The following is a 21,417-nucleotide window of genomic DNA, read 5'->3' on the forward strand; positions in this document are numbered from 1 at the left end:
AGTGTATTTGTGAGTGTAGTGCAGTTGTAACCCATGGAAGTGGGTTAAGAGCTCGTCACTGCTGTCAAGGAAAGAATGATTTGTATGTTTACTAAAATGCTTCCCTTCAAGTAGATTTGAAGTGTTTTGAAATGTTAAGGTTACACAACATCCATTGTGATAAGTGATTGAAATGAAGTGGCCAAGACGTCACAGCGAGCGAATGACAAAACAGAAACGGGGATCTGGGATGTCTCTTGGTGCTGGAGGTGGGCTCGGGGTGGCTGAGCTGCCGAAGTGTGGCACGCTGCGCTTCTGCACAGCCCTTGGCCCTGCTCGGACACCTCTGGCATTCAGCTGGTTGGTGCATTGGGTCCAGCTCTGGCCTGGTTGGGCATGGCTTTAGCCATTAGCAAGAGGCTCATCCTGTCTTCCAGGGGAGAGGGTGGCTCTCCAAGCTCTCCGAGGAGGGCTCTAGCTGGGACAGACCCGATATTGCACTACAAATTCATTTAACGGGTAGCAGGAAATTAAGGCTATGGTGGGTAGTCGTTTAAATGCTCCTGCTGCTTGATTCCAGAAGATGGCAGGAGCTTGGTGCTAAGAGATTGTGGTTAATAGAAAGGAAGTGTTTATGTATAAACATTTGCATTACCCAGGAACTTCATAAATTGTGGTGGTTTTAAAAGGGCTAATGATACGTCCTGGGATGTTGTAGATCGCCCATTACGGTGTATCCTCTCATCTTTTCTCTCCCAAGTAGCTGCTTAGTTTCTGCTTATATACAGAAGTTGCCATGTACTGTACGCAGGCATTTGATCTCACCTCCAAAAGCAGTTATATAAACGACACCCCTTCAGGACTGATGGAAGAGGTTTTGGAAAAACTACATTATGAGAAGCTATGTGTATGTAGTAGTGTGTTATGGATTTCTTGGCTTCTGCTGCAATTGAACATCATTCAAAACATGTCTGAATTTTACGTTTTTAACAGGGAAATGTTTTCTGTGCTTTAATCTAGATGCAATAATTTTGGTCTAGCTTGGAGGCAGTGTATTAAATTTTCAACACTGATATTTGAAAGAGGTTCGAACATAAATTGTTACAATGCCTTCTGTTGTTTAAAAGAAAAAGCAAAATGCCTGTGCTGCAACAAAATGAGGTATCTTACCTATCTGGGGAAGATAAGCAAGAATTATTTATGTGTTGGGCTGACAAATTCTACAATGTTTAGGTTTTTCTGGTTAATATGTTGAGAAATTTAACTGATCAAAATTATGTGCTGTATTAGGTTACTGAATAACCAGTTAGACTTCTCTTGTTTATCTTACAGCATGTAGCAAAAATTTGCTGTAGTCCTGATACTGTTACTTAGCATAACTATTTTTGCCTTCAGAAATAAACATGCAATTATTGGAAATCATTGGTAATGGGGCAATTCAATGATCCCTTTTCTCATGGCCTGAATTTAGGTAATTACTGCAGTGTAAAGTGCAAGTTTAATTTTAGTCCACGTATCTTTCTGTATTGGAGAGTAATATATTCCCTTCACTAGTTAATAAGCTGCACTTGGTGATGATAGATGGAAAAGATTAACCTTAGTATATTGGCAGTAGGATGGTCAGCTGCAGTTGCATTAGGAAGCATCATCACCTCAACAACGCGATGACATAAGATTCATTAAAGATTTTAAGGTACGTGTTCTTGAATGGAAATTTAGAGACTGGCTTTTTCTCAAGGCAGCAAGAGGTATTTTACTGCAGAAAGATTGTGTGGCTATTTTTAGCTGTGGGTACTGGTGAGGTGGAACAGAATATTTTTAGAGCTGTAGAAAATGCAGCCACTCAAGCTGGGTTCTTTTTTTCACTCTAGTGCTGTAGGGTTACTCCAAAATAAAGAATAAAATTGGTAGGAAATGTTTTTTATGTATCATTATTATTAATTACATAAGTAATATATTCGTTGTCTGTACACACACACGTATGTATACATTCATATAGAATTTTAAGTGTTTTGGTCCTGTGAATGATACTGTCATGTATTAAAGTAGTTTCTGCTCAATTTCTGAAAACTCATTACTCATCTGAAATTTTTAACAAAATATGCAACCAGCAAGGCATAATTGGGTCACTCTCACTTAATACATACCAATCCCATATGCTGTTTGGATCATTACTTGAATGAGGTAAGCCTGAAATAATTCAGGAAACTGATAGTGAATTGGTAAAAAGAATAGCTTTGAAGAAGGAACTCTGCTCTGTAATGTTTCTGCAATGTTTTAGGCATTTTAGAGTGTGTTGTACTACTGTTGGGGACCTGCAGAGTCAATGGCCTGGAGCTTGTGCTGGTTCTTACTAAGGGTATGTATGTGTTTACAAGAAAATGTGGATTTTGTTCATTGCCTTTCCTGGTTTTAAGCTGAATGAATGAAGAAGTAGTAAATACTCCCCTCTGCCCGCTCCTCTTCAGCACCCCCTCAAAAATGGTGACATTCTGGTAAGATGAGAAGTGGATTTTTGTGTGCCTTGTCTGAAACGGTTCCTGTTGACACCCATTTAATTATATAAGTCTGCTTGGAAAGCTTTTTATTATACTTTCAAAACCTGCCCTTTCAGATTTCTGAATTATTCAGGAAATTTTTTAGCAGCAAGGTAAAGTGATGCTTGTGATTCATTGTATTTTTTTAAATTATTGTGCCTTTGTTCTTTATATGTGAATTTAAAAAAAAAAAATAGAAGTCCATTAGGCATTTGTGCATTGTACCTCCTTTTTGAGATTGCAAAGGAGACGTGGCCTATAAACCACTCTTGGCTAACCCTCCAAGCTCTGTACTGTTCAGAGAGTGCTAAAGAAAAGGTTATAAAATTTAATAATTTGTAGTTATGAAGAAAAAATGCTAACACCCCCCCCCCCCCCCCCAAACCATTCCTGGCAACTTTCTTAAGAATGTTCATGTTAACGCTGTTGTCCTGGCTAGATTCCAGCTTTATTAGATTATAAATTCTATTTTAATCCACTCAGTTTTCAATTAGAGATCTATTTTTGCCTTGCTTTTGTTAAATAATAATAGTTGTTTGCAGGGCATGGTTGCATGTTTCTAGCCATCAAAATTATTTTCTTTTGTAAAACTATGTATTTTCATATTTCTGGTTTTAATCATACTCCAGAACTTTAAAAGTAAACAATGTGCTTGACTTGCCAGGATCTGTTTGGTGTTCCTGAACGCAGCAGATAGACCAGATGAATTAATAGAAATCTGTTAGCTTTTCTACTCTCTTAAATTCCAGATTTCCAATGGCTCTTCCTGAGAAATCTGAAGTCCTTAGGAATAGGGGAGTTTGTATAGTCACAGATCAGCTTGGAAGCTTAGTATTTAATAGTAAAGCTGCTAAATTAACTCCGTTTAATGTGTTTTGTTGAAATTTTCATGCATCATTTGTAGGATAAGTAGATCTAGAAATAATAGATATGGATATAAAAAGATTGTGCAAAAACATGGGAGAAGATTAGAGAAAACCACAGAGAAGAAAAACTTATTTCATCTCCCTTCTAGAGGGTGCTCTTGGTTTTGTTTGCTGCGTATCCTCCTTTGTCCTGGGCAAGCCCCAGACATGCAGCCAAGGTCCTCCTCCCCAGCCTGCCCCTTCCGTGTCCCCTGTGTCCCCTGTGTCCCCCGTTCCCCCCAGACAAACCCCCTCAGCTTTGATTTGCAAGAGGAGGTGAGGCAGTAAACTAAATGGGCAGTTGGTTTTCAAGTATGGTAAACAGAGTCTTTATGAAGCAGTTGACTTTTCTGTGCCTTATTTAACTGAGCTGTGCTTGGAATAACTTGCTGTGATTTTGCGGCTGGAGGGTGTATTTTACTCTACCTTCCTTTCCGCTGCCCGGGCGCTGGGTGGGTGGGTGGGAGGTTGTCATGGTGTGTTGGTGTTACAGTGGCAATTGTGGGATCCTAACTGAAAGCTAGAACATGGAAGTAATGCTTTTAACCACCGCAGTCCTTGCAAAACTTAACTGTGCTTTCAAATGTGATAGCCTAGTGTTTTTCACTGTTGTTCCTGACCTCTTTTACAAGTTGTTTTGTGTCTGGGTTAAACTGATTATGTTTGTTCTTTGTATAGTTCGTTCTTGCCATTTCTTAATAGTGTGCTGAATGTAAAGATTAAAATTGTGTCTTTATAATTGGCTGAAAAGTGCTTGTACATAGAGGTTAGACGTGCTTATGGTAGCATGCACTGAATTGAGCAGTCAGTGTTTAAATTTGCTCTTTTTCTGGTTGGTAGTGGAATGTCCAAGGGGCAGAGCTGCATCCTAATACTAGTTCAAGAGCCTGACCGTAGCGCGCTCTTAGCTTAGAGTAACGTAGCTTCTTCTCTGTCTGTACTGCTCAATCTATCAAGAGTTTTGAAATCTTCTGATTGGCTTTTGGATCATCTTTGCCTAATTAACAAGTTGTTTCTTCCTTCTTTGCAATTTGGCCGTGCTCCCACAGTAATCACAATGATTGCTTGTACACAAAAGCAATGTATTGAAAACACGGCATGTGTATATTAATGCTGTTTTACAGCTAAGGAAAGATCAAGCTACACGTGATGAAGTACACCTCTGATCACTGGGGACCGTTGATCTATCAGCTCGTAGACTTTAGCTTACAGCTATTAAGATGAGTGCATACGAAGCTAATAGCCAGCATAAGAAGAAGTCTTGGAGGCCTTTTTACTTTTAGTCTAAACTGAAAGTGTTAAAAGCAACCAACCAACCAGCCTCCCTTCAGCTCCAAAGCCTTCCTCCTTTCTCATTTTAGGTGATTCTGGTGAAGAGTAAAGACATTAACTGTGTTGTGCCCAACACAGTCATTCGTATGCTCAGATTTCTGTGGTATTTTAACAATGATGAGTTTGAAGTGGCTATTTCTGTTGCAGAAATTTTGGATTCAAGCAGAGGCTATTTACTGTGGTGTAAATGTGCTAGAACTATAGCTCATGAAGAAAACTGGAATTATGAAAGCTCCCATGTCAGCACTGAAGGATGTACTTTTTCAGTTTCTGCCATTTTAATGTATAATGCTTTAATTTGGCCAATGCAGAGCATGATGAAACTGAATATAGAAGTTAGAAACCCACTTTTCAAGATCACATAACACTGTTTAGCAAAAATAAGTCTTGCATTAATACCAACCAGTAACAAGCAGAGGAAAGGGCTTGAATTTTGGGACCTTTGCTGTTTTACTAATAGTTATTTTGCTTTTCCCTTCTTTCAAACGTTTGCAAAAATCCATATTACCTGCTTGATTCTTATCTTTAAATTAGGGGTGCTGGAAAACCAAAACAAGTGAAAAGATGAGCAGCTGAAAGGGAAAAAGATTGCTTGGGAAATTTGGGTTTAGACTTTTTCTTTTGATAAGTGCTGGTAAACTTCTTTGGATAATTAAGTTTTAAATGAAGGTAGCCTTAGTTAAATGTTCAGCAGCCTTGTTCTTCAATTAAAGGTGTTGGAGTTCACAACAAATGTTTGCAAAGACCTTCCAGAACTTCTCTGATAAAGCCAGAACTGACAATTTCTAGGGTAAAGCAAATAGTATATGGGAGGAAAATAAAACTAGCAGATGAAGACCACCTTTAACCATGTAAAAATATGAAATAATATCTTCTGTTGATTACAGTATATAATTCTGATCTTTTGATTTATAACTAAAGATAGGTATAAAATTATATTGAAGACCAAATATTGTAACAGATTTTCATTTGTTAATTATATATATTGTGTTTCTATTTCCTGCAAATTTTTATATTGTGATAACATGACTGGCTGTCATCTTAAGCCCTGCGTGATTCTCATTTGAAGAAATGTAATTGAAAATGTATTAAAATAAAAATAGGTGTTGGATACAGTAGGCATGAGTGCCTAACTAAACATTAACTTGAGGCTGCATGCTGCACCCTAGCCCAGATGGCGCTTTTGGGCATTATGGTAGAACTTATTATTGAAAAAAAAAAAAAAGGAAATACATGCATAGACAAATAGAAAAGTTCTTTGTATAACAGTGCTTTTAAAAAGATTTATTGTCGCTAGTATTTTCACAAAAGTTGCTATTTGGTATATATTACCTATTCTTGCCCATCTAGCTTTAGAGCAACTGATAATGAACTGCGTGTGGCTGCTGCATATAATGTATTAAAACATACAGCTCCTGTAGCATTGTCATGCAAGAAAGATATAAATGTAATTTTTTGAGATTGCTGCTGTTAATATTTATACTAAGTCAATGTCTTCTATTGTTGGTTCCAACCTACGACATGCTGTTTTCAACAAAATATCTGAGGTATCACCCTGAAGTATTCACTCATCTGTCACTCAAGGATGAGTCAGGAAGTGTATTATAGTAAAACAAAAAATGATAAATTTATTGAGTGTTTAATACACAATTCATAACCTTAAAAATTATTAAGAATAATGAAATTGAATGGCAGGCTTCTTACTACTTTCACTTCAATACATGCAATGATGATTATGTTGAACAGTTCTCTGGGGAGATGCTTCTCTTTTTTTTTTAATTTTATTTATTTTGTTAAAAAAACCATTTTCATTGCTGTTGTGTATGGTTCTATACTGCGGTGGTGCCTGTAGCCCTGGTGAAGGGATGTGTTTTAGATATAAGCACTGTTTTGGAGATGTTTAGCATCTATTTGATGTTTCATCAGGTGCACTAATTCTTAAGTACTGTTTGTTTTGTTATGGAGCACTATGCCACAGAGTTGAAGGACTTTAAAACCAGATTTCATACTTGCGTATCTCATGAGTTGTTTACGTATTATGTATGTGGTGCATTTAATTCCATAAAATATTTCACTGAGACGTGAGAAATTGCATGTGTTGTACCCCTCAGTCACCCTGTATACCTTTACAGGCTAATCCGTGATCCTGTGCATTAAAGCAAATAAAGTGATTTTAAAAAAAAATCTTAGGAATTCTTATCATTTAATATCAAAGAACATTTAGCATTGTTACCATGACTCATAGAAAGTCTTAAGATGATTTGTCTCAGCTTTGCTGTTATCTGTATCACTTTTTTAATGTATACTTTATACGCATATAAAGTTTGTGTATTGTATTTTTATTTACAAGAGGGTTTAAATGGCAACTTTCTTGTTGGCTCTAAAATTGTTTACAGAAACAGATGTGTGTCATACTGTTGGGCTTGCTATAAAAATGTGTATATATGTAGACACTTTAATGAAAGGAGATCGTTCTGTTAATTATTCTCTATTTGCTGTTTTTAAAGTGATGATCTCTTGTTTTCTTCTAGCATCAGATAATAGTCAGCGATTTCGAGAAACCTGCTTTGCGTTTGCACTGACGCCACAACAAGTGCAGCAAATCAGCAGTTCAATGTGAGTGAGTTTGATCAGTAATAAAGTATTTTTAAATAAAAATAAATGAAAGAAGGAACTAGCTTACTATCTATCTTTCATTTGAAATGTGATCTAAAGAACACAGATGTGTGTGTAGTGCCTCAGAGAACACTTTTCTACGGAATTGGTTTTTCCTTTGTATGTAAGCGGATGGAGAGGAAAATGGTGAGGAAGACAGCATTAAATACCACCACTGTCCAGCGAGTATTGGGCAGGTTTTTCTTGCACTAAGTGCTTACAAATACATAACTCTCCTTCCTGCAGCCCTTTCTTCACCGTCAGTCATATGCTTTGTTGAGTTCTATGATGTTTATTTGCTATATAAAGATGATACTTCATAGTGACCCATCAGAATTATCCTTATAGTTTAAAAAAAAAAAGGGAAATAGTAGAGGTCAGATGAGAATGTAATTGATTTATTCACCTTGAAAAATAAAGAGTTTACCTTTTAGTGTGTCTTGATAGTGGTGGTTTGACCAGAAGAAGGAAAGTGTGGGATACACTATATATACTGGAAACTGTGGTTAACATACGTTGTATTTACAGCTCTGACAAAATACTGATGAACCTTTTGTGTAAACAGTATGTTTTAACCTGTGTTCTGTTGTTTCTAGGGATATTTCTGGGACCAAATGTGACTTCACAGTACAGGTCCAGCTAAGGTATGTAATTGTATCGCCTGTTCTTAATGCTGTTGTTTTTTAAAATGCATCAGGTAATGTGCTCCCCAGCAGGTCGGGCTTTCCTTTATGGAGAAGAGTCTCATCCTGTTGTTTTCTTGAGAAAAGCTTGCTGTTGGCTGCTTTGAAAAGGGCAGGCTCAACTACTTGTCCTTGTTATATGCAGCTTTCCTGAAGTTGCTGGTGGCCTGATAATCCAGCGTGTCAGAATACTCTTGCTATATAGCCAGCTGATTTTCTTCAATTCGTTATTTTAGATTGTGCGTATGCTCCTTTTTTTTTAACTCCGTGTCTGTGAGATTCCAGGTGTCTTGGCCTTTACTACATGCGGGGAGGGTTATTTTTCCTAGCAGAGATGTCAAACACAGTATTTCCTGGGCACGGCAACCCAAGGTTTACTTTTCTTTAGGCAATCGGAGGCAAGACTCAAGGAATCACCAGATTGGGTCTCTAGCTGTTGGTTATTTTAGAGGTTTTGAGGAATGTATTGTAAGTTGGTTAAATCCTACGTATCCCTGTAATTCTGCAGAGCTGGGAGCAGAGATGACTTCAGAGCTCGCTCCTGTCAAAAATGACTGTCTTGCCTTTCATCCCCCGGTCACCTCTGCATGGTGAGCTGTTAACTCACCAGACGGAAAGCCACTGCTTTTGGGTCTTGCTTGTTAGGATGCCTTCTGCTGCTCAGCAGGTCGGGTCAGATGGACAAAGGGATGAGGAGGGCATGAGGGAAAACAGGGACAGAAGGTAGCTCCCCCTTTTTGAGAGCAGCAGCCTTTTAGGCTCAGCTGCATTGAGTAGCTATAACCTGATGTGATGGTACGTTTGCGTGAATGAGGCAGGTCCCCTGGAAGAAATCCAGTTGAGTTGAGAGGCTCTTTTTGGTCCTTTGAATGCCTATTGTCCGTGATCTTGGCCTACACTCGTTTCGTAGGACAAGGAAGGGTGTGTCTTATTTTGGTTCCAGCAGCAAATAAGCCTGTCTGAACTTAAGTAAATAAATAAAACTGTCTGAACTTAAGTAATAGGCTTGACAGCGGCATGAGGGTAGCGTTTGATGCTGTGGCTAACCAGCTGGCTGGTTTATTGAAGTTGGAGGAGTGACGGTTGAAGAGACTGTCTGTTTGGTCCTTTGTGAAACCCCAGTCTTGTATCAAGAGGTCAGGCTGGAGAAATCATAGGAAAGAAATTGGGATGATCTATCTTTTGTAACAGGAACCTGCATATCTGAATGAGTCAGAGTCGGTCTGAGGAATTCCAGAAATCTGAGGAGGAATCTACAATCACCTTGAACCAAACCTGTAATTTTGGGGGGGCTTTCCTGCTTCATGATCTGTGCGGCTAATTTGAGGATTGTGTTTAGCGAGATTTGTCATGCTTTCATAACTCAGTGGAAAAAAAAAATCCTTCTAGGAAGAGGTGATCTTTAAATTACTTTAGAAGTGAAAGATGATGGAAGCTCTTTGCTTTCAGGTTTTGTTTATCAGAAACCAGTTGTCCACAAGAAGATCACTTCCCACCCAATCTGTGTGTGAAAGTAAATGGGAAACCATGCAGCCTTCCAGTAAGTAAGATGTTACTTTGACATACATAATTGGATAGCATTATTAGGAAATGTCTGTCAGAAATTAGCCCAAGAATTTATCCTAACCTTTGTTTTCACATTTTGGAGTATTTGAATGAAGATGGATAGATGAACGGGAAAGATAGTTCAGTAAATTGTTTCTCAGGAGACTAGCCAGTAGATCCAGAAGATTAATTTTCAAAAAAAATGTGACAGCAAATTTATCCAGTGAGTCTGGCTGAAATTGGACTCTGTTTTGAAGGTTGTCTGTGCAGGGAGTAGACCATCACTGTGGAAGAGGACTAAAAAAATAAATGCCAACTTACAGTACTGGGACAGTGCACAGGATTAGAGCGGGCCACGTTAGCCAGGCAGGTTGAATAGCAGTACTGAGAAGGGAGAGATGGCAAGGCTGTCTTTTAATATTCCAGTGGGCAGGGTTAGGATTTGGAAAGTGCGAGGCTCTGTATAAGGAGAAAGGGCTTGTAAAATAACTGATACTTTATTGTCTGAGATAGATCTAGATCTATCTATCTATAAATTGAAAAGGGAGCCTGATTCAGGTGAGACACAGCTTTTATTGGGGCAGGGTTGTGGTGAGAGGGGAAGAATGCAAAAGCAGTATTTATTTATTTTTTTGCTGAGGGGAAATATACTTTGATTTCCAGGGCTATCTTCCACCAACCAAAAATGGTGTTGAACCAAAGCGACCTAGCCGACCAATCAACATTACCTCACTCGTCAGATTATCTACGACGGTACCAAACACAATCGTTGTTTCATGGACTGCAGAAATTGGAAGAGTAAGTACCTATGGTACATAATGCTGTCTAAAGCTTATTAGTTTCTGCTTTGGCATCTGTTTGAAAGATTTGAAAGATAAGCGAGTTTAATTGTGCAGAAAATACTTCATGGTTTAGCAGTTCCTTCTTTTGATTGTATTGCTTTCTGCTGGGCAGATATGCCATACTCCCTTAGATCAGTAGCCCTCAGATTTTTTGGTGTGATCTCTCCCTTTTCACCCCTCACCCACCTATCTTTGTGACTTGTCGAGGGCCCAGATAATAAGATCAAGACATTCTATAAAACTTTTGTTTGTTTGTCTTAACTTCAGACCTCAAGCTCTTCCTGATTTTAGGGACTTGACAAACCTTATCTTGGCTTCAACTTGTAACTAGCACGTGACATTCCATACAGAGTGGTCTTTTATAGCCGTGTAAATGTGGACACAAAGCATAGGAACTCAGCAGGGCCCAGGATATTTAATTGGCCTCTTTTACATTCTTGTTCTCACAACTGCTACCTAAAAAGTCACGTTTTTACAACTCTTTGTGTCTGTGGGGAGAATGTTACAATTGTTATTATAAAATTGCTGTTGTTCCACTGTACTAATTAAATCTGGAACGAGCTGTAAAAAGTTACTTCACTAAATTAGTCGATAAATTAGTGCACTCCTTTCACTGATGGCAAAAAAACTTGCTAGATATGCATTACAGAGTCAACATGTACTTGAAAAACGGTGGCTTTGCCATCGCAACCATCCTGTTTTTAGAAGTCCCGAGAATTATCCTGAGATGAGACTTTGTCCAAGAATTTGTCAGTGCGCAAAGGCCAGGATTCCTGAACCAGCATGGAAAAGTGCTTACAGCCTAATCATGCACAATAGCCAGTTATAAAACATCACGATGGTATTTCATGATGGATTTCTTGTGGAGCATAAAACAGTCTCCATTCAGATTATAGAATAAATGATGGTTGAATGATTTTTTTTTTTTTAAAACCGTCTTTTATCTAATGACAACTGCAGGTATCAGAAATAAGCATTTAAAAATAAACCTGTTTTGGTTTACATCGCAGAACACCCTGCACACAAGTTGATCAGTTCTGGTTCTTGCTCTGAATACAGCCCTACACTTTTGCTTAAGAATACCAGGGAGGATCTAGGAAAAAGAAACGTCACAAGTCTACGTGGACTCTAAGCTAGTCTCTTGTGAACTAGCTAGTTTCTTAGGCTTCATAGATACTTCCGTTATAAAAACCTTGTTGGCTAACTTCGAACTTACAATAGAAAACTGAAGAGAGAAATACACTACTGAGAAATGTTGTGTATTTCATGAGAATTAGATGCTAGTCAGAACTTCCCTACTTATCAGATGCAACGTGATTATTTAAGACCTTGACAGTTAAATGTGAGGTATTTTATATTTGGATGTGCCTGTGTAGAATGAAATTTGAATTCCCCTCCTCCCCTTCCCCTAAGAGTCAGTTGCACGTCTCAACTGGTGTACTCTACCTTTCCCGAAGTCATAATTGTGATTTTTACACAATCTGTTTCAAGAGCCTTCTGTACAAGATGCCTTGGGCAAGTTCCTAGCTTTGTAGATTCAAGCTGTCGGTAAATAATTTCACAATGTTAATTACCATTTTTCTAAATTCTATACTAATTGAGGCATTAAACGAACAAGTTAAAGCAGTAGTGGTTTTTAACGATGTGAGAAGCATTCATTGTAAGAATAAAATATTTAAAATGTGGTGTTTCTGATGCTGTATCAGTTTGTGTAATTTTATGGTAAGATATATTACTGAGATGCCATGTTTGGATTCTGGTGGCATCCTAATTAATGGTACGTGTCACAATTGTATGGAGTTTTTCTGTTTTGTTAGTGGAAACATACGTGGCAGTTGCTGGGGGAAGACTTTCATTTTTCAATTTGTAGTGTGTGTGTGGCTACAGGTTTAGTGAATACTGTTTATATGAAAAAGTAATTGGTGTACCCTAATGTGAGAACACAAATATTGTCCTTTCCATTTTGGGGGTAATGGGGGAGAGAGGGGTGTTGCTGATGAATGCATAGTACAATATCACATTTTTAGAAAGACCATTATTACCTGCTGTTGTTAGTAGCTTACAAGAAAAACGAGAGCTTTGGAAATCTCAGCCTGTGGTTTGGAATCAGTTAGCAATGCCAGGAAGAGCACTCTGCCGCTCCTGCTCGTCCCTTGAGGGAAGGCTTACCCCCGCACAGGGGAGCTGGCACACTTGATGTTCGGTCTGCATCTGACCTGCTTCTATGCCAAATTATTTTGTGTCGTGGCAGAAGTGAGCGTCCAGGGCTTTTTGCTGACACTGATAAGGAACGTTTGCTTGGTCTGTTCTGTTGAGACTGATGGGGGGAAGTGACCTAACCTCTTCCAGAGGGGAAGGACAGACAGCTGGGGAGTGGTGATTTCTTGCCCGGTCTGGCTAAATTCACTGGAGTACATCTTGGCCCCACTGAACTCTTGAACTTTGTAACTGCCTTACTTCTGTTAAGCCTCACCAGTGAAGTAGCTTTACCATTTCATAGACAGTAAGCGCAGGAAGATAAGAAAAAGTAAGTTGAACAGTGCTTCCAGACTGAGTAGGAAATACTGCAGATGATGCATCTTTTTATGTATTGCTTTTGAAGAGGCATCACTGCTGATTTTCCTATTTTGAAAATGAAATAAGCTTATATGAGATAATAAAAAAAGTTTTGATCATATTTGAACTGACAGCTTCCCTTAAATGTATTGACACAGCTGCAGTAGCTAACGTTAGTGATGTAAAATTACCCTTCTTAAATGGGCTGTAGACTGCATGTCCCGAGTTAGAGGTAAAACTTTGAGAAGTGTCCCAAACGCTGTTTTAATGGCTTAGTTTGCAGCTAAATATAATCTCAGTGAAGCGTAAAGTCACTTTTGTTGCATCTCTAAAACTCTAGCCCTGTGAACTTTCTGAAGCATGATGGGTTTTCTCTACTCTGACAATTTTGCCATCTAAAGTCTTGTAACTGCTTTAGAAACACAGTGCCCTGCAATCACATAACAAATTGCCGAAGCATTGTATAAAATGCAAGCTGTCTTTTGATGAAAACAGTTTTCACTTTGATCTTTTGTTCTGTTTTCTAGAACTATTCCATGGCAGTCTATCTTGTAAAGCAGCTGTCCTCTACGGTGTTGCTGCAGAGGTTGCGAGCAAAAGGAATACGGAACCCTGATCATTCTAGAGCACTAAGTATGTCTGATGTACTACTTATTTAAAAAGGAAAAATAGCTTTTGTAAAAGGAGATTTGAAATAGGACTGTACTAACTGAGGTTTGGACTTCCTACAATTCTCTGGGTTTTGAGAATCTGATAGTGGTGTTCTTTGTATTCAGTTCCAATTCAAAGACTCAGAGGCCTTTGTTTGTACTAGGAGCCAGTCCAGGAACCCTGTTGACACTGTGAAGGGAAAAATGCAAGAGAATCTCTTTCAGTTCAGCCATACTGGCTTTGTTTCTTCAGAATAGAACAACTGTATTTATATAGTTAACTGGTAATTCAGTACTGCAGGCAAGGCGAACTAAACGCCTGATACTGAACCTTGATGCTGACATGCTGGAGGAAAGTCTCCATCAACACAGTTTTTGTTCCTTTGGCACGATATTGTGCGGTGAGCTCCTGGAGAGAGAGTGTCTAGCACAATACTCCTCCCAACCCCCTTCCAAATTTAAGTGTGAGGTTTGCTGCTTTATTGTTTTCTCTGACAAGTACATGTTGGTATAAGTTTGTGTAATAAAAATGCAAGCAAAAACTGCTGCATTTTTTTTTTTTTTTCAGGGGGAGGGTGAAAATACAAACACCTGATGGCTGTTGGTGATACCCTTTAATGCTCAGATAATGTGTGTTGTACACAGCACAGGACCTTCCCCAAAAGGGAAGAAATTAGCCCACCAGTAAATGCTACAAAGACAGTGTATATAGTGCTGGGCATTGGCTTGTGCTAACGCAATATCATGATTTAAATGCACGAGCATCTAGAGAGTTTCTAGGTGGCTACTGCTCTTTGTATACAGGTGAGAATGAGGGTGTAGGTCCAGTTCATAGAGTGGGAAGAACATGGAACTGACTTGTTATTTAACCAATGACTGCTTATAAACAGTCCTTATAAGTAAAAGTAGGGGATGGGTAGATATGAGACTTCTGTAGTGCTAATATTTGAGTGCAGTTACTTAAACCCCAGATTTTTGTCAGGGTACTCCTGATTTCCTGTTTCTCAATTTGCTGTTAAATTTTAAATCACAGGATTGCTTTATGAGTATTTCAGGGGTTTACAGTGGTGCATGTCCTTGTGAAGGTTGCTAACGCATTTTTTTTTAATGTGCGTGAAGTTAACAGTCAAGTTAATGCGGCTCGTCTTGGTGGTAGATTTTAAGTAACTTGCAAGTACAGAGTTGCATACATATGAAGAGACATGTCTGTATAAATATATTTATAGGGAACTTGGTTTAAGATGAGCTTTTCCTGCTTTTCACTTTCTTAAATCTTGTTGTTTATGATGTTTCTAGAGAGTGAAGATACGTTACATGTTTATTGTGTGAGTCTGAAACAATAGTCACTGCTGCTTGCTTCCAGTAGATATGGCAAACTGAAAGTTCAGCACACAGTTTCAGACTTGTTTTATTTCTCTATTGTCTGTGTTTTTAATCAACTGTAAAATAAACCTTTTCTTCTTTCAAATAACAGTTAAAGAGAAACTGACTGCTGATCCAGACAGTGAAATAGCAACAACAAGCTTAAGAGTTTCTCTTCTTTGTCCGGTAAGTTGTTTTTTGTTTTTTCTTTTATTTCCTTGAAACTGATTCTGATCAAAATATGGCTGTTCTGGGACATGTATTTGGTAGAGGTTAGCCTTGTGTTTACCTGTGTGTTAACTTTGTGGGGATAGGATCCAGTGCTGAAGTTATCCATCACTGTTTTTAAGCATGCGATATACCCCTGAGAAAATGAGTATTCCATTAACTTGAAAACACTATTCAAAATTATATATAAGCATACATTTAAACCTGTCACTAGATCATCTGAATGTGCAGCTCGGGTCCTTGATTGTGATAAAACCACTCTCAGTAGCAAAGCAGGTGTGTCTCGCTGTTGGAAAACAGCTCTTTAGCCACTGTCTGCAGCCAAAGAACTGAGCATCTTTTAACTCAAATTGATTATATGCATGTGTGCACTTTGAGCATTTAATAACCTCAGATTAAAAATGAAGTGGTGTTCTAGAGGTTGTTCACACAAAATTTGTTCCAAATGTGAAGTGAGACAATATAGTTCCAGTGAACGTGGAAGTGGCAGCGACGTACGGTATCTTGACATACTGTTTTTTAACCAATTAGATGCAGGGATAAGCAGTGGTTTCTACCGGGGTTTATATTGTTAGTGGCTGAACTGCACAATATTAATATTACGTGCACTTTTTTATCTTTGAGGCTCAGTGCTCTTGTTTCAAGTATCATGCACCTTCAGAATACTTGCTGTCTGTGTTGATTGAGGCAGTATCTTTATTGGAGTATAACTTTTTAACCTCTTTTCAAGATCTGTTTCCTGGTTAGGTTCAATCTGCTCGAGTTTGACTTGAAATTTTCAGTTTTGAAATCTAACGAAACAAACCGACTTACTTTATTCTTGCAAAATGGAAGCTTATTTCTCAAGTTATTAAACATCTTCTTAAACTTTACCAATGTAAGGATAAACTTTTAGATATATAAGCTTTGCTTCGTAGAAAGCACAGTTGACATTGTTTTATATGTGTGTAAGATTATTGTAAATCTTTTAAATGTGTTATTTTCATGATCTTCAATCTTAAGACTTTCTCCATATCAACACTGATGCTAAATAAATAATAACATATTTCTAAGGAAGGTAAAACTCATCAGTAAGAAAGACAGAGGGATTGCATTTACAAAATAAAATCCTGTTCTGTAGTCTTAGAGCCTTATAACCTATAATCTTATAAACCAATGAATTTGTGTCACATTGAAACTGCTGCAGATTGGAACACAGTTGTTATAGTTGAACGTTTGTTGTGCTGTTTGTACTTTGTTATTCTAGAAAGCAAAATAGTCCTGTTGGTGTTTTGTCATTCTTTAGGCACGACTTTCTTACCACTTAAAATGGGTTTCCAATACAGACAAAAATAGTGATCCTTTAGTAGGAATTAAATGGCTGGAAGAGTTTGGAAGTGCCTATGTATTAATTCATTATCTTAAATTAATCTTCATGCATCTTCTGGAATTACAGTTTTTTACTTCAGTCGCATTTGATTTGTCAAAAGAGTCATACTTGATTTGTCACAACTGCCACTTCAGGCAGTTGTGTTGCCTTATAGATCATTCCATGGGAGTTTTCTGACACGCTTCTGTTTGTCCTGACTGCCTCCATTACTGCTCACAGTTCTGCAGTGCTTTTAGGTGCAGTTTTTTTTCTTGATGACTGCAATTCAGATGAGTTAGTATTAGAGCAGGAATATCCTCCATAGTATTGCTTTTAGGACTGCAAGTTTACTAATACCTAAAGATATCAAATTCTACTTTGCTTTCTCAGAGTTCTGCCAGGGGTAAAAGCAAACCAGCAGTCGGACATTAGGACGTAGCTCCTCAGAAGTCCTACCTTTGTCAGTATTTCCTCTTTAAAATTTACTACTTTTCTGATAGACATACAAAACAAAGTCTTTAACAGATTATTTTGAGCATATTTGTGTTGTTCTAATAAAGTCTACAAAACATAGGCACTTGACTGTTTTTCCAGTATGTTCCTCATTTAGTGCTGTCTGATTTCACTGCAGCTCTTGGAATAATCCATCATTGCAAAAGCTCATTGGGACACAGACTGCACCTTTCAACCTGTCCTATGAATAGAAAGATTATTACCATGAGTCAGACTGTCCTCGGGTCAGAATGTAATTTTATTATAGCTTCCGTATTTTTACTTGCTAATTTGTAAGCATTTGGCTCGGGGAGATTTTTTTTGTAAATGTTTTGTGCTTACTTTCTAATGCTTGAGTGGACAGTGTATGCTTTGAAAGTACACATTGAAATGTTGATTTGGTCTCCAGCAGCAGAACCAAAAATTAAAGAATGATGCATCTTCAGCTCTGTTAATGTGAGGGTGCTGTTCTCCCGTTGCATTTGTTATGAGTGTGATTCTCTCTTGTGCGTACTTCAATAAAATAATTGGAATTGCGTATCTGGAGGGAGGGCAGGCTTAGACTTTATAACCTCTTTTTTTTTTTTTTTTTTTTTTTTTCCCCTCAAAAAAGTGCCGACCGAGGCAGCTTCCTCTGAATTTGTTTTGGATTGCTGTTGAGCTTTTTTTAGCACAGAGGCCTGCTCTCCCTCTGAGACCGTGGAATACGGAGAAAAAGCTGTCCTTAACTATTGGCTGAATCTATCCAAGATGCAACAAGCAAATGGGCTGGACCGAGTCTGTATTTCAGGAAGACGCTTGTATTCATGTTCTTTTTTTTCCCTTGAAATAAAAATAAATAAATCCCAGGCTCCACAGCCGGACCAAATATTTAACTGAACAAAATTTTCAAGTTAGCATTTTACTGTAGGTTTTGCAGCTTTGTTTACAAATCCTTAACTCCTGTTTGGGGTGCATTTTCTAGCATGAAAAGATAGCAGCGTTTTGTGTGCTTGTAAAATAAATTAATGCAGTGTTTCTTTGGCTGCCGACAGGCAGGAATCAAAACAGTGACAGTGTTGGGAAACAGTGTTTCAAAAGTTGGGATGCATTGCTGCTTTTATGACTTTTTCTTTTGTTGGTTCTGACACAGCTTGGCCAGTATGGCAGAGCTGATCTGGGAGGTTCAATGCCAAAAATGGGAAAGGAGACATCAACTTGTTAATGCTGAGTACGCTGATTCTATCTGCACGTGTATGGCTTCAGTTAAATCTGACTGCTGCTTAGAAATTACAGCCACAATTTTTATACCAAAAGCTTGTGAAAATGTTTATGGTTTAAATCTGCCCCCCCCTTTTTTTTTTTTTTTTTACCTTAGGATATGGGTATTTATGTTATTCCTGCACCACCTGTCTTTGACCCTCCTTATTTTTATTTTGCATCACATAGAAGCATACAGGTTTTATCTCTGGTACCCTTACTCTTGATCCTCGCTGAGCTAGGAGACTCTTATTGTGCCCAAAAGACAAATGAGCCATTGACCTACCATCTGGGAGATAAGAATTCATAACAGACATGGATCAGGGGGCCTTGCTTTGTTGGGGGTTGATTATGTGATAGAAATAATGTGCTTGGTCATGGATTTGGGGGGAGGGGGTGCCAAACACATGGCACATACAGCACCTCCTGCTGTCTGAGCTCTCCACCACCGTTACTGCAGGCTCCCCAGGGAGTTCTCTGCTCCCCTCCCATCTGGTGGTGAGTTTTGTGACAGTGACTGAGAGCCAGAGGGAAGAAAAATAAGCAAGATCTTGCAGTCTAGCTGAATTTGCTGGGGATGGGGTGGAGGGATTTCTGCTTACGGGGGATGCAAAAAAAAAAAAAAAAAAAAAAAAAGCATCATGGAGGAAGTAGTGGACTGTGAGTAGAGCCTTTGTTCTTGATATTGTTTTTAGTTTTCTGATATTCTGAGATTGAGTGCCATCCTGTGGCACCCGTCTTGAATTGCTCAGAATCAGCATGCGTGACCACCGTACTTCCTTAAGCCAAACTAAAAACAATTCCTCCTACTATCTACTGCTGGAATTGGCTGAAGGTTTTCAAATGAAGTCATCGTGTATATTTTAGTCAAATGTATACAACTTCAAAATACTCGGTATAAATAGTTCTTAATAAATATTTTTTGTTTTGTTTTGTTTTTTTTAATGTGGGAAAAGTCTTGTGTAGACATTCCTACTTTTTACCTTTAGTGTGGTCAGTTAATGCTGTTCCTAAAGTGCAGTATAAGCACTTTCCCAGAAAACAACTGCTTGTTTTTTTTTTGCAGAGAGGAAACTTTTTCATTTGAGATTAGTATGAAATGCCTTTCACTGCTTAATCATCTTTGCATTCAGTGTAATCACATGTTAATGTTTTATGGTCTGGATTAGTGTTGATCTGTCTATCCAAGTCAAGATATTCCTGTTCCACTGTTTAGCCTAAACACTCGCTGCGTGTAGCACTCCTGTATTACCTGCGCAGCTTAAGCACTCAGCTGTGCTTTTTGTATTAAACCTGGGAAGCTTTGTGCTGGCCTGCAAAACCTCACTGTCCTGACCTTTCTACAAACTTGAAGGAAGGGATGGTCCCCATCTAAAAGTGTACTTTAGAACTCATTTTCTCCTGTCTCATCTTCCGTTAACGTTTGCAGGCCCCTTGTAGTGTTGAAAAGGTACAATGGTATTATAGGGGGTAGTCAGCTATTTGTGTTTTACGCAAGAGAAAGGCAGCAAAATTTCAGGTTAGCTCACAACTGTATACATAACAGTGGTATTTATCACAACAGGAGGAGTATGAAATAGTTTCTTAAGAGTTAACAGGTATGACTTATGTGAGTAGTCACTTTCTGATAGTTCTTTGGAGAAAGCAGTGAAAATGATGGAGTTAGAGAAACACGTTAGGAAATGATCCATAATCCTGCAGATGCATTTTCTATACGCTTGCTTCTGTGACTGTAAAGTTAAACAGGTAGTTCTGGTAGCACTATGATGACTGATATGGACAGCAGCTTGAATACACTCTGAACTGTGAGTGGAAAGGAGAGGACTGACCCATGTTCATCAGCTTTTAAAATATTAATGAAGTGGTTCATCCAGGACGCTGGTATGTTACAGGTGTGCTCAGTGGACTCTCTACTTTGTTATGGGAATATAGAAGGATGAAGTCTTCAGTTTCCTTGATCAAATGTGGTTAAAAAATCTGATTTTTAGTAACTTTCTTTTATGTGATAATCAAACCTACAGGAAGGAGGGAACGGTGTATGTGGTGTGTATTTTAATCAGAATTTGGATTTGTGAGAGTTTGGGAGTAAAGCTCAACCTGTCTCTGTCTCTTTTCTGACAGAAAAACCCTGTTTGTTAATTTAATACCGAGATGATGTAATCTTGGTTTTTTTGTTTTTTTTTTTTCTCTTAAAGCTTGGTAAAATGCGGCTAACTATACCATGTAGGGCCCTGACTTGTTCACACCTGCAATGTTTTGATGCCACTCTGTATATTCAAATGAATGAAAAGAAACCAACCTGGGTTTGCCCTGTCTGTGACAAGAAGGCTCCCTATGAACATCTCATTATTGATGGGTAAGTAAAGCTTGACTCAAAATGAAGGATGTACCATACGCTCTCTGTGTACTGTTTTTGTGCTGCACAGAATACGGTGCTCTGAAATCTTGGTTATCTGGCTGTGACCTGTTTTAAGTTACCGTGTCCTTTAATTTCCCTGGTGTTGGTGAAGAATTACTAACTGGGTGCTTCTTCATTCAGTATCTGGAATAATTATGGTCATCAAACTGTTAAAGTTAATAATGAAAGGTATTCCTTCCAGTCCTTTTGAGTTATCCTGCCTAAAATGGTTGGGTTTTTTTTTATTTTCTATTTTTTTCAATATTCCGTAGTGCTGGATCCCTAGGTGAAAACACCACATGTTGTCTTTACTTCTAATGGAGCAACTGCACAAATCTGGCATAGTTGATATCAGACATTTGTGTTAGATCAAATAAATACTGCCACCCCACCCCCAAATGCATGTGCACTTCCATGTACAATTATTTCACACTTGGGGAGCTGCTATATATAGAAAGTGACAGAGATTGATTCCCTGGTGCTGCCTACCTGCAGAACATTAGAAAAAGAAATAAAGTTAGTATTGGTGTCCATGAAGAAATGCCAAGTATGTATTCCTGGGCTTGCATTTTAATTCCTTAGATAGGAACCTACTTTCCAAAGTGTGATAAAGAAAGAGAACAGGTAGAGTCTTCAGAGCATACTCTGGGAATGTTTTACTCAAAA

At 38.4% G+C, this 21,417-nt stretch overlaps 1 protein-coding gene across 1 annotated transcript in view; it reads left to right on the forward strand.

Moving 5' to 3' along the window:
- PIAS1 (protein inhibitor of activated STAT 1) overlaps positions 1 to 21,417 on the forward strand; it is a gene marked incomplete at its 5' end in the record, with an annotated part of 66,636 nt that overhangs the window by 36,180 nt on the left and 9,039 nt on the right. Inside the window, 7 exons of the mRNA XM_082488509.1 lie at positions 7,285 to 7,369; positions 8,005 to 8,052; positions 9,541 to 9,631; positions 10,300 to 10,434; positions 13,562 to 13,667; positions 15,159 to 15,232; positions 20,549 to 20,709. Of these exons, the coding sequence (XP_082344635.1) occupies positions 7,285 to 7,369; positions 8,005 to 8,052; positions 9,541 to 9,631; positions 10,300 to 10,434; positions 13,562 to 13,667; positions 15,159 to 15,232; positions 20,549 to 20,709 (700 nt within the window). The remainder of the gene's footprint in view (positions 1 to 7,284; positions 7,370 to 8,004; positions 8,053 to 9,540; positions 9,632 to 10,299; positions 10,435 to 13,561; positions 13,668 to 15,158; positions 15,233 to 20,548; positions 20,710 to 21,417) is intronic.

This window comes from Vanellus vanellus (genome assembly GCF_965231255.1).
Source record: "Vanellus vanellus genome assembly, chromosome: 11".
NCBI lineage: Eukaryota > Metazoa > Chordata > Aves > Charadriiformes > Charadriidae > Vanellus > Vanellus vanellus.